General features: G+C 47.8%; 1 protein-coding gene across 1 annotated transcript in view; it reads left to right on the forward strand.

Annotated features, from left to right (window-relative positions):
- Positions 1 to 14,704, forward strand: part of LOC144768237 (bactericidal permeability-increasing protein-like) — a 145,561-nt gene that overhangs the window by 116,446 nt on the left and 14,411 nt on the right. The window contains exon 13 of the mRNA XM_078651744.1: positions 4,115 to 4,157. Within this exon, the coding sequence (XP_078507870.1) occupies positions 4,115 to 4,157 (43 nt within the window). The remainder of the gene's footprint in view (positions 1 to 4,114; positions 4,158 to 14,704) is intronic.

The following is a 14,704-nucleotide window of genomic DNA, read 5'->3' on the forward strand; positions in this document are numbered from 1 at the left end:
GTTAAAATTAGAGCTTGTAATAGCCCAACATTTAGCATGTGATAAAGTTATTCCACAAGAGATGGACTATCCAAAGCGGATAACCACCCGGTTAACTGAAAAATATATCGAGAGGCTAACTAGTCTGCAACAAAAGGTGAAATTAGGTTGCTTGTGCGGCCAAAACTTACCTTGGTATGTTGAGAAAATAACTCAAGTAGTGGAAAGCATAAGTGTAGAATTAAGGTATGATGTAAGCGCCAATAAGAACAATGGAAGGTCACAAGCAAAGCAAGGAACTTGGTTTAACCAGTACTGCTTACTAAAGAAAAGAGAAGTTAGGCGAGAAGAACGCAGCCTGCGGAAAAAATGTGTGCAAGCTAGGGCGGAAAACCTAGTAAAAATAAAGAGGGAATATACCGCTCTAATCCGCGATGCTAAAAGGACCTATAAAGAAATGTGTTGGGGCAAATTATTGGAAGCAATCGAATCCAAGAATATACGGCAGTTCTGGAAGCTAATCCAGTCAGCTACAGAATCTTCGGTTGCCCCTATGACTTGCGTAGTGGAAGAGGGGGCGTGGGCAGAGTATATACAGCAATTATACACCCCTGGGAGTGGGAATGGAAATGAGGCACCATGGGATTGGAGAGGCCTAGTAGAGGACTTAAAACAAGAATGCTCAATAACAAATGTCCTTAGGACAATAGGGACACTGAAACTAACCAGAGCAGCAGGCCCAGATAACTTACCAGCCCTGATATTAAATTCAAACCAGCCCTGGTGGGCGGAATTCTACGCGAAAATGTTTGCCTTAATTTTAGACCAAGGGACTATGCCCTCAAACTGGAAGGGAGCTATAATAAGACCGCTACATAAGAAAGGGGATGTATATGCCCTGAAGAATTATAGGCTAATCAACCTATTAGATATAGGAGAAAAAATATTCTCTAAAATAATCCTAAATAAGCTAAAAGTTTGGGTAGAACACAGGTCTATCGTTCCGGTCGAACAGGGTGGATTCAAAGAAGGCCACTCCACGATAGATCATTGTTTTGCACTGTGGGCATTGGGCAGGAAATCGATGGAACCAAACGGCAAATTATTTTGCTGTTTCGTCGATTTCCGGGAGGCGTTTGACACAGTGGACCGAAATCGTTTTTGGGAAGTACTAGAAAACTACGGAATACCACAGGGTATATTGAACATCTTAAAAGAATTACATAGTGCCAATTGGGCCCAGGTCATTAGATACATAAAGGGCTCACTAACCCATAAAATTCCAGTAAAGAACGGTTTGAGACAAGGGTGCGTTTTGGCACCCTTGCTTTTTTCAATTTTCTTAGCAGACCTCCCAGCAGTCTTGGAAGTTGAAAAAAGCGCGAGCCCACGAATGAATAGCAATAAAGTGTCATGTCTCTTATATGCCTATGATCTTGTGATCTTGGATCCAACTGAAATGGGCCTCCAAAGGAAGTTAAATGTGTTGTGATAAAAAGCTCTTAACCGTGAATATGGAGAAAACAAAGATCCTATGTTTTGGAAAGAGGGTAAATAATGTTAATTGGTTTTTAGGACAGGATAAATTAGACGTAGTAGGTGAATATAAATATTTAGGCCTTTGGTTTGACAGCTCATTAAAGTGGAATACCCACTTGGAGGCACAAACGGCAAAGGCTTATTCATCGGTCTGTGGTCTGAAAAAATGTAATAAAGATTACGGTGATATGTCACACAGACCGATTTTAAAGGCTTTTGAAGCTATGATCCCCCCACAAGTGCTTTATGGAGCAGAAGTGCTTTTCCTGAGTGGCAAAAGAGGGTGGGACCGGGAAGAAGGTAAAATTCTGAAAATGCTGCTGTCCTTACCGAATAGCTCCATGATCCAAGCTATTAGAATGGAGGTGGGACTGACAGCATGGGATGTAAAGACTCAAATGTCCTTAATAAGATTTTGGAACCGACAGGAGTCTGGTGGTGATGATAAGGTTTCAAATTGGTGCAGAGAGGAAATTCAAGTAAGCAGCTTACGATGGGCACGAGATGTGAGGAAAACCCGCCAGTCGGTAGCCGCACACTTAAAATTGAGCCTCTCCCCACCTTTGTTGAATATAGTCTGTACTAAAAAAATGCTTAGAGACCACGGGCTTGAATACTCCATATCACAAGACATGGTCTATCTGAGGCTAAACAAATCGGTGAACTGGGTAAAGAATGAATGGGAAAAGGATGTCCGGTTCCCATACCTGGATTTGCTGCCCAATAGATGGTTAAGACATGAAATCTTGAAGGTTCGGGTGGGCCTAAATCCATGGAAGATTGAAAGAAAAATAAGAGTGGCCCTGATCCAACCGGACAGTACTTGTAAATGTGGTTTAGGAGTAAGTAATTATATTTTACATATACTGCTTGATTGTACATGGATTTTAGCAATTCGGAAAGTTTTTTTACGTCCAATTTTTTTAAAATATGAGGTGACCTCTCGTGCTGACGTCATCGACCTCCTTACAGAAATGTCATTTTTGGATATTACAATTGCGTTGGGAAAGTTCCTGAAAGCGACAAGAGAATATGTAATGGAGGCAACAAAGGAGGGCGGGAGAGTTTAAAACTACAGAGCATCCCAATTTTATGTTTTATGGTTTTATAAGTGTTGTTGATGTGTAAAATGAACTGTGGTTTTAAATATTTTATCACTATGTGTGATCCATTGTTCTATGTATGGTTTATAGACTATTGTCGCCAGGATGCCTGCAATGGTGACAGTCGCGCTTTATAAATTCTTAAAATAATAATAAATAATTGTCTAAATAAACTTTGTTATCAAACTGAAAAAAACTGATGTTAGCAGAATCTAAGTTATTTATCCAGCACAGGCCTCAGGCTTTAGTTGAGGGTTTCCCATCCACTAACAGTTTTAAACACCTTCGAGTTATTCCCCATTTTCTGCCTGACTGACATATGCACTTGTTTTGGGTTTCACTCTTTTTTTTCTCAAGTCTTATACCTATCAACTGTGCCTCGGCCAGTCTCCTCGCTAGCTTCATATCCCCACTACAAGCCTCTTAAATGTTCTTTGTGTCTACTTATTTCCAGCCAATCAGTGATCTCATACACTGGCATATCTTCCCACGTATTACCCACTTCATTGTCCCAATATAATGCATTGGAGTCCCTGCCACAGGTTTCATTGTCATCACTGGAGAGTACCCATTCTTCCCAATCCCTCTGGACTTACAAATCTCACTTGGGGTTCACTCATCCCTCCTTACGAGCAAGGCACTCAGTGGGGAGGAGGGGGGCGAGGGAAGAGCAGTGGCTGTTTTACGCAGCAGCTCTACTTCAGCAACATTTATGTACAGATTTTTAATTCTGAGCAAATCTGTGGTCTTGACTAATGGGGGCACTTGTGTGATCAAACCACTAGATGGCGAAAGACACCATGTTTTCTCTTTCCCTGAACTACATTTTTATACTTAAAAAAAGATGTTGCTTGTAGCACCTGGATAAAATGGAAGAAGCACCCAGAGGGCCCTGCAGTACGTTTTAGCCCCAGGCCTAGCCTTTTTGCTATTCTTTATCATGTCTTTTATTTTGCCTCCACGTTTTCCATCTCTTGTTCCCCCGGCACTTTGATTGGACATTAGGGCCATGTAATGTGGAATAGAAATCACTAACATATCAAAACATTTACAACTCACTGGAATCTTGCATATTAAACACGTTCCAATTACTGATTCATTCTGTGACCAAAGTTGTTGCTGCTAAACTCTTACATCACTCTCTGAGATAAAATTTAAGGTGTTTTCAAATTAATAACTTCGAAGACACACAATTCCCTAACCTGGCATGATGGCTCTGTGGGTTCAACGCTAGCCGCTGACATCTGAGGTGTGCTTCAAACCCCTACAAGACTGACTCAGCTTTCATTCCATCCTTTCTAAGATGGTAAATTGGGTACCATTAACACGTTACTAGTTACAGCGCGTAAAAATGACAGGAGTTTCATAAAATACAACATATATATATATATATATATATATATATATATATATATATATATATATATATTACATAACTTTTGAAAGTCAGTTCTTTATTGCCTGAACTGACGGTTGTTTCTCTTTTCTTTCAGCTTCAGCCTCTCACTTGTCCACTCTGATGTTGGCCCTTTCCAGGTAAAATACTTGGGCAGTTTGAGCCTATAAGTGTGAGGAGGGTAATAGAGGAAGCTGTGTGAGGGGTAAATGGAGGATATGGTGAGAAAGAGAAGAGGGAAGGTGCCTTGAGGCGAAGCAATATTGAACTTCAAACCGCTATTCTGAGCCATTAAGTATAACTGTCAGTTCATTAATATTCATAATCATTTAGAGATGGGCGTTAAGAGGACATCTGCCGCAAACTCTTCGATATAGTTCAGGAAAAGTGATATTACTGCATTCTAAAAGTAACTTTTGAATGTGCAGTGATCTTCCCAAATGATGTGTACCTGTTTGTGTGTACAACCTAAGGAGTGTGTGCTGGTGGTGGGGATGGAAATCCTTGACGCAAACCCTATGGAAGACTTTAAAGAAGGTCTTTTCACCAAGCACAGAGGGGCAGATTTACAAGCCCCTTGCGACAACTTTACGCCGCCGTTGCGTCACTTCTGTGATGCAGCGGCGACGTAAACAATGTGCCACGTTTTGACATATTGACAACGTGACACATCTAGGAAGATGTGTCACGTTGTAAAGCCCAGCGCTACATTCTACCTGCGTCAGGTGTAATGTATGCAGGGTGGGCGTACCCACGCAGAAAAGCCTCATAAAAGTGATGCAGTAAAATCTACAAGATTTCACGGAGTCACTTTTACAACGCCACTGCATCAAAACCTTGCGCCTGCTTAAAGCAGGCGTAAGGAGTGACACAGCATGTTAGGAATAGGCATTCCTAACCATTGCTGGAGTTGCGTCATACTTGCAACGTGACTCCAGCAATGCGCTGCCCTTACGCCGAAAAGATGCGTCACGCATCTGTCTAACCTTTGCCACAGTGCGCCGCATTGTAAATGCAACACATCCATGGTTCTGCAATGGTATTTTTAAGTGGCGCATTTTAACTGGCGCATCCCTGCTTATATGCAGAGATGCGCCAGTTCTTGTAAATCTTCCCCAGATTGTTGAACTTTAATCAATGGTCAACAGGAGGTAGGGTAGTGCCTTAAACGTCTGGGTGTCGTAGTTCTGACATATAGTGAATGCCACACAAAGGCACATGTAGCTGGAGTGCTGTTTGTCATCATTTCATTCTAGAGGGCATTGAATAAGACAGTGCCTCATTTGTTAAAAAAAAAAAGTAAGTGCCAGGGCTCTTCTTGGTAGTTCTCTGCGCCCTGCACCACCCATTGCCCCTGCCAGCACTGCCAATGACAGTAAGAACACATCTACTAACCGTCCTACAAGTGTGGCAATTCAGACTATCCCAGGCGACCCACAGCTATAATAATGGAGTGAGGAGCAGGTACTATTCTTTTTGAATGTATATTGACTCATTAAACACTGCTGTTGTGCTCATCTCAAAATTAGACAGACCGCGCCACCATGTGGTACACTGTCACTAGAGCTGCTGCTGACAATGAAGTGTTGGTGCTGAGCACCAGAAACCACCGGCTCAAATCAAGCTCTGGGTAGTCCACATTTGAGTTTACTATACAAAGTTTGAGAAAGATTGTATGTGGAAGTACCAGGAGGAGTGGGTCTCCCGTGATATGTTGGAGATCGACTCAATCACTCTTGGAGTTTGGATTTCCATTTGGTATTTGTAGAGAGGTCAGTACTGAACAACATTCCCAGGTTGTGAAGCTACTGTACTGACATAGAGGGGATCCCCATTGAGTCTGGGTAGGTGGATGGGCCTGGTAAAGGCCCATAGAGCCCAGGCACATGATCTCAGTCGTCTTGCTGTCCCCCCACGGCAGGGCAGATCTCAGTGTGTAGCTGGATTTGATATTGGAATCTGTGTTTGTCGTCCTGCACCTCTCTGAAATTACATGCTTGGGTGTAAGGACTTTCCTTGGGTGGAGTGTAGCATGAAGGAGGCTGCTTGCGTTGGGTTCCAATGAGATAAAGACAAGAATAATGCCCTTTGCATTGCAGACATCAGTGGCAGAAGGCTGGCAGATTCTTGGGGTATCCTGTGTTCATAAGGGCAGGACCTCATGAACGCCCCTCTGCCATCCAACATTTGTGGCTCAGAGGCAGAGTTGGGTGGAGCAAGTGTCAAAAAGAAGATATTAGTATGTCCTCGAGCTTGGTGAAAAGAGTGTAGTCCGTTCTGAGGTGGGCGCCGGGGCAGCTCCTCTGTTTGAGCGGAGACGTGTCGCCCCACTTAAAAATCCCCCGTAAAGCCCCAGAGATGAAAAATAAAATGGTATTTACTTACCATTTTATTTTCATCCCCATCCTGAGCCAAGCATCAAGACGAGGCTCGGGGACGCTGCTAAGTGACAGCAGCAGGGAGCAGGGTGGGCTGATATTGCACTGTTTAAAGTGCTCATGTCTTTTTGGCCGGCCATCTTGACATGGCCATCCACACATGCGCACTTTAAACACCTCTAACCCAGCTGCCTTAAGACTGTGAAGTGCTGAGGGAGGCAGCTCCCACCAATCCTAGCACTGCTCTCATGCTGGTGAGAACAGTGCCTGGATTGGCAAAGGGAGTTCAAGCATCCAGCTCCTGTGTCGGCGAAAGAAGAGGCCCAGAGTGAGGATGTCATAGAGTTCGGGAAGATTTATTTAAGTTTTTTTATATTATTTTACATGCACACGCCCAATCCCCCCTCCCCATAGATGCCAGCCGCCACTGGGTGGATATATCACTTCCTTGTAGTTTCGAAAGAGTTTGGGGCTTGAATTTGCATCTTCTGCTAAGCAGGAGTGGAAGTGAGTGTTCTTAGGTAAAGAGGACAACCTCATTGCCTTGGATGTGACTCCATCATGCTCGGCATTGCTCTACGGGCGAAGAGAGAGATCTGAACCAGCCTCAAAACAAGGTCCTTTTATTTCAGTCACTGAACATAATCATCAGGGTAGATTTCTAAATCTTGATCAGTCAAATGACCGAAGATTCATGCGACTTCGCTTTCCAAATGGACTAAATGTTCTTTGGAGGATGCCATGGGACAGGTGGATTATCGACAACTGAGAAAACCTGTGTCAAGTGTTTTGTTGGGTGGTAGGTGGCACTTGTACTAGCTTTTTATTGGGATTACCACTGCTTAAGATGTGAATTGTTTCTGTTTGAGTTCCATCTTCCTCTGTACGAGGAAGTCTACCAAGTGATGGGCTTTGCAATGCTTTATATATATATATATTTATTTTTTAGTAAGCGCCGAGCCCTAGGTATTTCTCATTTGCACCACCAGCGCTGCCAACTACTAGACCTAGTGCTATCCACTAACCATCACACTCCTAAAAATGTTACAGTTTGGAATTTTCCAGGGAACCCAAAGCTGTAAAAATGACTTAGATACAATGCTTTTATTTTTCAAAGATTTTAAATTGTTGCACACTCTGTTAATGTGCTCATTTAAAAAATAAACTTACATCGCCACCATGCGGAAGAATATCAAATGGTCAGTATTAAGAAATAGGTCCTGTTAGACCTGACACCTTTGGCGTGGTTTTTCCCCCATCTTTTTGCCTCTGACTCATGTATTTTTGATGCTGTGCTGGATTTCGTTTTTGCTGGTTTAGATGTTTTGGACACTCTGCCACTGCTGATCAGTGCCAGAGTGTAAGTGCTACCTCTGTAAATTGTCATATTGATTGAATATACCTGATTGGCATATTTGTATCACCATGAAGTCCCTAGTAAAGTGCACTGTGTGTGCCATGGCTGGTGATGACAGATGCTACTAGTGGGCCTGCAGCGCAGATTGCGCCACCCACATGAGTACCCCTAAACTGGTGACTCAGGCCTGCCAGCGCAGGGCCTGTGTGCAGTCAGTGACTGCCATGTCCCCCTGGCCAGTGTCCCCCCTGGCTGGGCCTAACCCTTCCCTGTCTGTGCACATCAGTCATCCCTATGGAAGGCTCAGGGTACCCCCCTGGGCAGGGTGCAGTGTATGGATAAGGTAGAGGATGTACTAGTGCAGGTCACATGCTCTGGTAGTGGGCAGCAGCCATTTTTGCTCTCACTGCTGTAAGGCTATCTTGCTCCATAGAATAACATGGGGGAGGCTGGTCCCAATGGATACCAGCCTATCTTCTCATAGGAACAAGGTGGGACATAAGTGAAAGATATCCCTGAACTCAGAATTTAATAACACATCTTTTAGTGAGGGTTGTTTTTGAATCCTGTGTTTGAGAATAGTACTTTTAGAAAGTGGCTGTTCTCTTGTCTAAACCTTTCTGTGTGCCTGGGCCTGTTTGTGGATTGCCTGTCTGGTCTGAGTGTGACAGGGGCTGCAGAGCCCCCGGAGGGGGGTCGGAGTCAGCCCGTGGATGAAAGGCAACATCTGCTGCCAGGGAAGCGGGAGGAGATAGCGCCTGGTAGTGAAGGGCTGTGCCTGCCTGGCCACCATGCTGGCTCCCCCTCCTGCCGGCCAACTGTCACCTCTGACCCTGATACTGACAGGAGAAGGAAACCAGAAACACCCAGCTCTCCAGCAACCCCCAGAACTGGTTTAGACCGGGCTCAGTGCCCCCTTGCACACAAGACTTCAAAAGACTTCAAAGGACTTCAAAGACTTTTAGGGGTATAAGAGAAGGACCCCTGACTACAGAAGATTCGATTCTAAGATTCTACAATCAAGAAGGAACATCTGCTGGAAGAAGGACTGCTGGAGAACAAGAGGAAGATTGCCTTGCTGTGTGCTCTAAGGGCTGACCTGTTCTGCTGTTGCAACTGAAAGCTGAGGAGGAGAAAGGGACTTTTGCTGTGTGCTGTGACCCTACCTGCTTGAAACTGCAAGACTTTGCTGTGTGCTGTGTCTGCAAACTTGAATCTCCAAGGGCCTGAGAAGAGCTGGCCCCCTGTCTGCAACCCAGGGACATAAAGGTTGCCCAAGGACTACAAGACTCTGCTGTGCCCCCTAAAGCTGCTGTGTGGCGACGAGATCGTGAAACCCTGTAGTTTGGCTGCTTAGCCCACTGGCTGCTCTCTAATTTGAGTGAGGGCGCCGCGCTGACCCAGCCTGCTGTGTGGCCAAGATCGACGTGTTCATCGACACGTGTGTGGTGCAGACCGGAGACTTGTGGGCCTCCCTAGCACAAGAAGCGCTGAAAAACCAGTGTGGGCCGTGTCACCGTCGCAGCAACCGTCAGACACCCCCGTAGAAGTGCCCCGTATCTTGCCGGTGTTTACGCTGCGAAGATCGAGCCCGCCGCGCTCTGATTGGGTGAGAGAGCCGAGCCCCCTCACCAGAGTCGCGACGGGATTGGCTGTTGGAGCGTACCGTCATCAGCGAGGCTGCGCTGCTATTGGTTGGCGGCCTCGCGTTCAGAGGGGCTCGTCACAGGAGCCGCGACGGGATTGGCTGCCTGGATTGAAGCTGTAGGAAGAGCCGAGGAATTGCCGTGATCACCGCCGGGACTGGGGAAGACTGACCTGACCTCCCCGAGGGATTCCAGAGCGTCCCGCACCCCTGGCCTGCCGTCCCCCACAAGGTGAGCAGCACCACCTCCCCCGCCGCTCGTTGGATTGTCGAGAGCGGGCGGGAGAGGAAAGGGGACCGGCCGGGGCGGGGACGCGTGCGATCTGCACGGCACGGTGCGCCTGAGGCACAAGAGACAGCGAGGTTGTACCTGGGGAAAGAAAGAGTCCCTGGGCCTTGCGAAGAAGCGCATTTGCAGCGCTTGAAGCCCCCAAGTAAGATTACCCGTGGGCAGTGTTTTGAATGCTCGTTTTTGAGAGCACTTTTGCCTGAAATGAATCAGTACTGCTTATTTCGAACACTGATTTACAAGAGACTTGAGACTATCTTTTTATTAAGAACTTCCTATTTACAAGTGCAACCATTAAGATTAAGTGCAACATTTTTCTAAAGAAGTGATTATCGTGCAACTGCTTATTTACCTTGCTGAAACTAGATAAAGATATATATTTTAATAAAAATATACTTACCTGTGTGGTCTCAGGTTTCTGGTGGATTGGGGATTATTGTTGTGTTAAGTGCAAATATTATACACATTGCCTCTGGTTAGCCTAGACTGCTCGTGCCAAGCTACCTAGAGGGTGAGCAGGGGTTATCTCAGAGGGTTATTCCTTCCCCCTGACTAGAAGCAAGGGTCCCTACTTGGTCTAAGGTACTTACCTCTGCCAACTAGAGACCCCCAGATCTAACATTGTTGGACAGCGGTGCGGATTTTGAACTAATAATTGCACTTGACCTACAGTGATTTCTTGTACATCACTAGTCTAGTTTAGCAGCACAGGTTGCGCAAGATTTTTTCTTTTTGGTGAAACCTTTTAGTTGAAAAGGTTAGGAAGCATCATGTCTCAGAAAGCGCCAAGCGTGAGTGTAGAAGTGGAAGTGGAATTTGAAATCCAGGAGTTGTTCATCTATAACAAGGAGCAACTGAGAAAATTCTGCAAACGGCTTGAATGCCCAGTAAGGGGCAGCGCAAACAAGGAAGAGCTAAGGAAAGCTCTGAGGGCCTGGTGGGAGGCCAAACATGGTGATCCAGAAGCTGATATTGGAGAGGAAGGCACACAGGAGAATGCTTTTGTATCCAGTGAGTTGCCAGTGAGGAAGCCAGTGTCTAGGACTGGCAGCAACCACTCCAGTAGGATTATTTCTCCAGAGGAGGTGGAGGAGAAACAGAGAGCTAGGGCCCATGAGATTGAGCTTTTTAAGCTCAAAGCTCAAGCAGACGAGAGGAGACTGCACCTTGAAGCTGAGAAAGAGGCGCAGGAGAGAAGAAATACTCTCGCTTTGGAGGAGAAGAAACTCCAATTGGCTCATGAGTTGAGCATGAGGGAGCTGGACATTAAAGCCAAAAAGGAGGAGTCCAGTTCTAATGGTGGCAGCGCACAACCAGTACAGGCGGGTAAGGTATACATACCAAAGGATCTGGTACAGAATTATCAGAGGGGTGAGGATATTTATGCGTGGTTCAGAGCGTATGAACTTGCCTTAACGATGAATGAAGTGCCTAAGAAGAATTGGGGGGCAGGATTGTGGAAGCATTTTGAGGCCTCTGGGAGGGATGTTTTGGCACCCTTAGAAGCAGCAGGTACTTTATCCTACCCCGCTATGAAGGAGGCTTTGTGCCTCAGGTATGGGCTCACTTCAGAACAGTACCGCCAGAAGTTTAGGAACTTCAAGAAGCTTGATTCAAGTACTTGGGTGGAGTGTGTGAGTATGTACACGCGTGCACTGGAAGGTTGGATAAAGGGCAGCAAAGTTACTGATTATGTGGGGTTGTGTCACTTGATTAGTTGGGAGCACTTAAGTAGTTTATGTGTTCCAGAGCTGCGCCAGCATCTTTTAGATAGCAAGTTAACTGATCCCAGTGAGCTTGCTAAAGAGGCGGACCGCTGGACTAGCACCAGGGTCCACAAGGGGGTGGTAAGTACCCCAGCCAAAGGTGGACAGGGTCCCCAGCAGAAGAGTGGGGGGGACACGGGTAATCAAAAGGAGTCTTCTAAAGGGCCCCAAAATGGTTCCCAGGAGAAGGTGTCTCAACCCCCCAAGCCTAAGAAGTCCTGGCCCCATAAGGGCACGCAGGACAAAAGGGCCCCGCCTACTTGCTATGCCTGTAGGGAGGTGGGGCATATTGCCCCCAAATGTCCAAAGAAACCTCCAGCACCCACTGGTGCTCCAGCTCCGGTGTTAGCCAGTGTAGCTTTGGGAGGGGATTTGATTTCTAGTGGGGAGGAGGGGTTAGCATTGATGACCCTTGTCTCTCTAGGAGACCAAGAGATGGCCTAGGAAACCTTGCTGCCCCAAAACACTAAGAAATACGGGCAGAAGGTGACCATCAATGGACAGGAAATAGAGGTTCTGAGAGACACAGGGGCCAGCGTGACATCTGTCAGGTGTCGGTGGGTGTCTGAAGAGCAAATTGTTCCCAAGGTACTCCGACCTGTGGTGGCAGCTGACAGTTCAGTGCGCTACTGCAAGTTGGCAAATGTTCCATTTGAATGGGGAGGGGTCTCCGGTATTTTGGAAATTGTTGTAAGTGATGCCTTGCCTGTAGATTGTCTATTAGGTAATGACCTGGAGAGCTCCCCATGGAAAGAGGTGGAGCACAGGACTCACTTGGAGATGTTAGGTTTGCCTGCGTGGATCTGTGTGTCCACCCGTGCAATGACAGCCAGAGAGGGCGGTCTAGCAGAACTGGAGCCTGGAACAATGGCCCAGGAACCTGCCAAGAGAGGAAGGGGTAGAGGGCACGGGAAACCAGCCCCCACTGTTCCCACGGTCCAGGAGGAAGCAGACCCTGAGGGGGATGCCCTGGAACCTACAGGGGAGCAGGTGGCCGAACTGGGGGAATTGCTTGAGCTGTCCCAGTGGCAGCAGGAGGGTGGTCCCTCCAGGGAGGAATTCTGCCAGGCTCAGAAGGAGTGCCCTTCTCTCATTGGTGTGCGGCAACAGGCTGCAGACCAGGCAGCAGGCCTGGGGTCCAAGGAGCATTTGATCTACTGGGAGGATGACTTACTTTATAGTGATCCTAAGTTCGCTGAGCCCGGTGCAGCCCGTGTGCTGGTAGTACCCGAGCGCTTCAGGAACTTCCTACTGGGTCTGGCTCATGACGTGCCTCTCGCAGGACATCTGGGGCAAGACAAGACCTATCACAGGCTTGTCACCCATTTCTACTGGCCCCAGATGAAGAAGCACGTCTCTGCCTTTTGTAAATCTTGCCAAACTTGTCAGGCCAGTGGCAAGAGCAGAGGGAAGTGCGTGGCACCCCTCCAACCCTTTCCTGTGATGAGCACCCCTTTTGAGCGGGTGGGCATTGACATCGTGGGGCCCCTGGACCCCAAGACAGCCCTAGGCAACAGGTTTATCCTGGTCTTGGTGGACCATGCCACTCGGTACCCGGAAGCCATCCCGCTCAGGACAGTCACAGCCCCAGTGGTGGGCCGTGCCCTGATGGGAATCTTTTCCCATGTGGGGTTCCCCAGGGAGGTGGTCTCAGACAGGGGGACAAACTTCATTTCTAGGTATATGAAGTCCCTGTGGGATGAGTGTGGGGTGACATACAAATTCACCACTCCTTACCACCCTCAAGGAAATGGGTTGGTTGAAAGATTCAACCACACATTGAAGGGCATGATTATGGGCCTGGAAGAGCCCATGAGGCGGAAATGGGACGTCTTGTTACCATGCCTGTTGTTTGCCTACAGGGAGGTGCCTCAGAAATCCTTAGGGTTCAGTCCCTTTGAGTTGCTGTATGGCCACCCTGTCAGAGGACCTCTCACTCTGGTGAAGGAGGGGTGGGAGAAATCCCGTGGGAAAACCCCTCAGGATGTGTTCAGCTATGTGCTGGCCATTCGCAACCAGACCAAGCGCTTCAGGAAGCTCGCTCAAGAGAACCTGGAGGCTAGCCAGGAGGAAATGAAGAGATGGTATGACCAGAACACTTCTCTGGTTGAGTTCCACCCTGGTCAGAAAGTGTGGGTGATGGCGCCAGTGGAGCCTTGCGCGCTCCGTGACAGGTGGTCTGGGCCATATGAGGTGGTGGAGCGCAAGAGCGAGGTTACCTATTTGGCAACCTGAAGACTCCCAGGCAGCCCCTGAGAGTGCTACATGTGAACCGTCTCAAGCCACACTTTGAGAGGTCTGAAGTGACTATGCTCATGGCTACAGATGCTGGAGGGGAGGAGGATAGTGATCCTCTCCCTGACCTCCTGGCAGTCAAGGAGTAAGATGGGTCAGTGGATGGTGTGGTCCTCTCCCCCACCCTGACCCCAGAGCAGCAGCAGGACTGTCGCCAAGTCTTGGGTCAGTTCGCCCCCCTGTTCTCCCTGACCCTAGGTGTCACCAAGTGGTGCGTCCACGATGTGGGCACTGGAGACAGTCTGCCTGTGAAACAGAAGTTTTACAGAGTAGTTGACAAGGTGAGAGCCAGCATCAAGGAAGAAGTTTCCAAGATGTTGGCGCTAGGGGTTATTGAGCCCTCCAGCAGCCCCTGGGCTAGCCCAGTGGTCTTAGTGCCTAAGAAAGCTGCTACCCCAGGTGGCCCCCCAGAACTCCGGTTCTGCATGGACTACCGTGGGCTCAATGCGGTCACCAAGAATGACGCGCACCCCATCCCCAGAGCTGATGAGCTGGTGGATCGGTTGGGAGCTGCCCAGTACCTGAGCACTTTTGATTTGACTTCAGGGTACTGGCAGATTGCCTTAACCGAGGGGGCAAAGGAGAGGTCAGCATTTTCAACGCCAGAGGGGCACTTCCAGTTCCGTGTCATGCCCTTTGGGTTGAAAAATGCCCCTGCCACATTTCAGAGATTGGTCAACCAGGTACTGGCGGGGCTGGAGCAATTCAGCGCAGCCTACCTGGATGACATTGCTGTGTTCAGCTCCACTTGGGAGGAACACCTGCAACACCTCACTGAAGTGTTGAAGGCTCTGCAGAAGGCAGGCCTCACTATCAAGGCCAGTAAATGCCAGATAGGGCAGGGATCTGTGGTGTACTTGGGACACCAGGTGGGGAGCGGCCAGGTGGCGCCCCTACAGGCAAAGATTGATACCATTCTGGCATGGGAGCCCCCCAAGACCCAGACTGAGGTGAGAG

The sequence above is a fragment of the Lissotriton helveticus genome, chromosome 7, assembly GCF_964261635.1.
Source record: "Lissotriton helveticus chromosome 7, aLisHel1.1, whole genome shotgun sequence".
Lineage (NCBI taxonomy): Eukaryota > Metazoa > Chordata > Amphibia > Caudata > Salamandridae > Lissotriton > Lissotriton helveticus.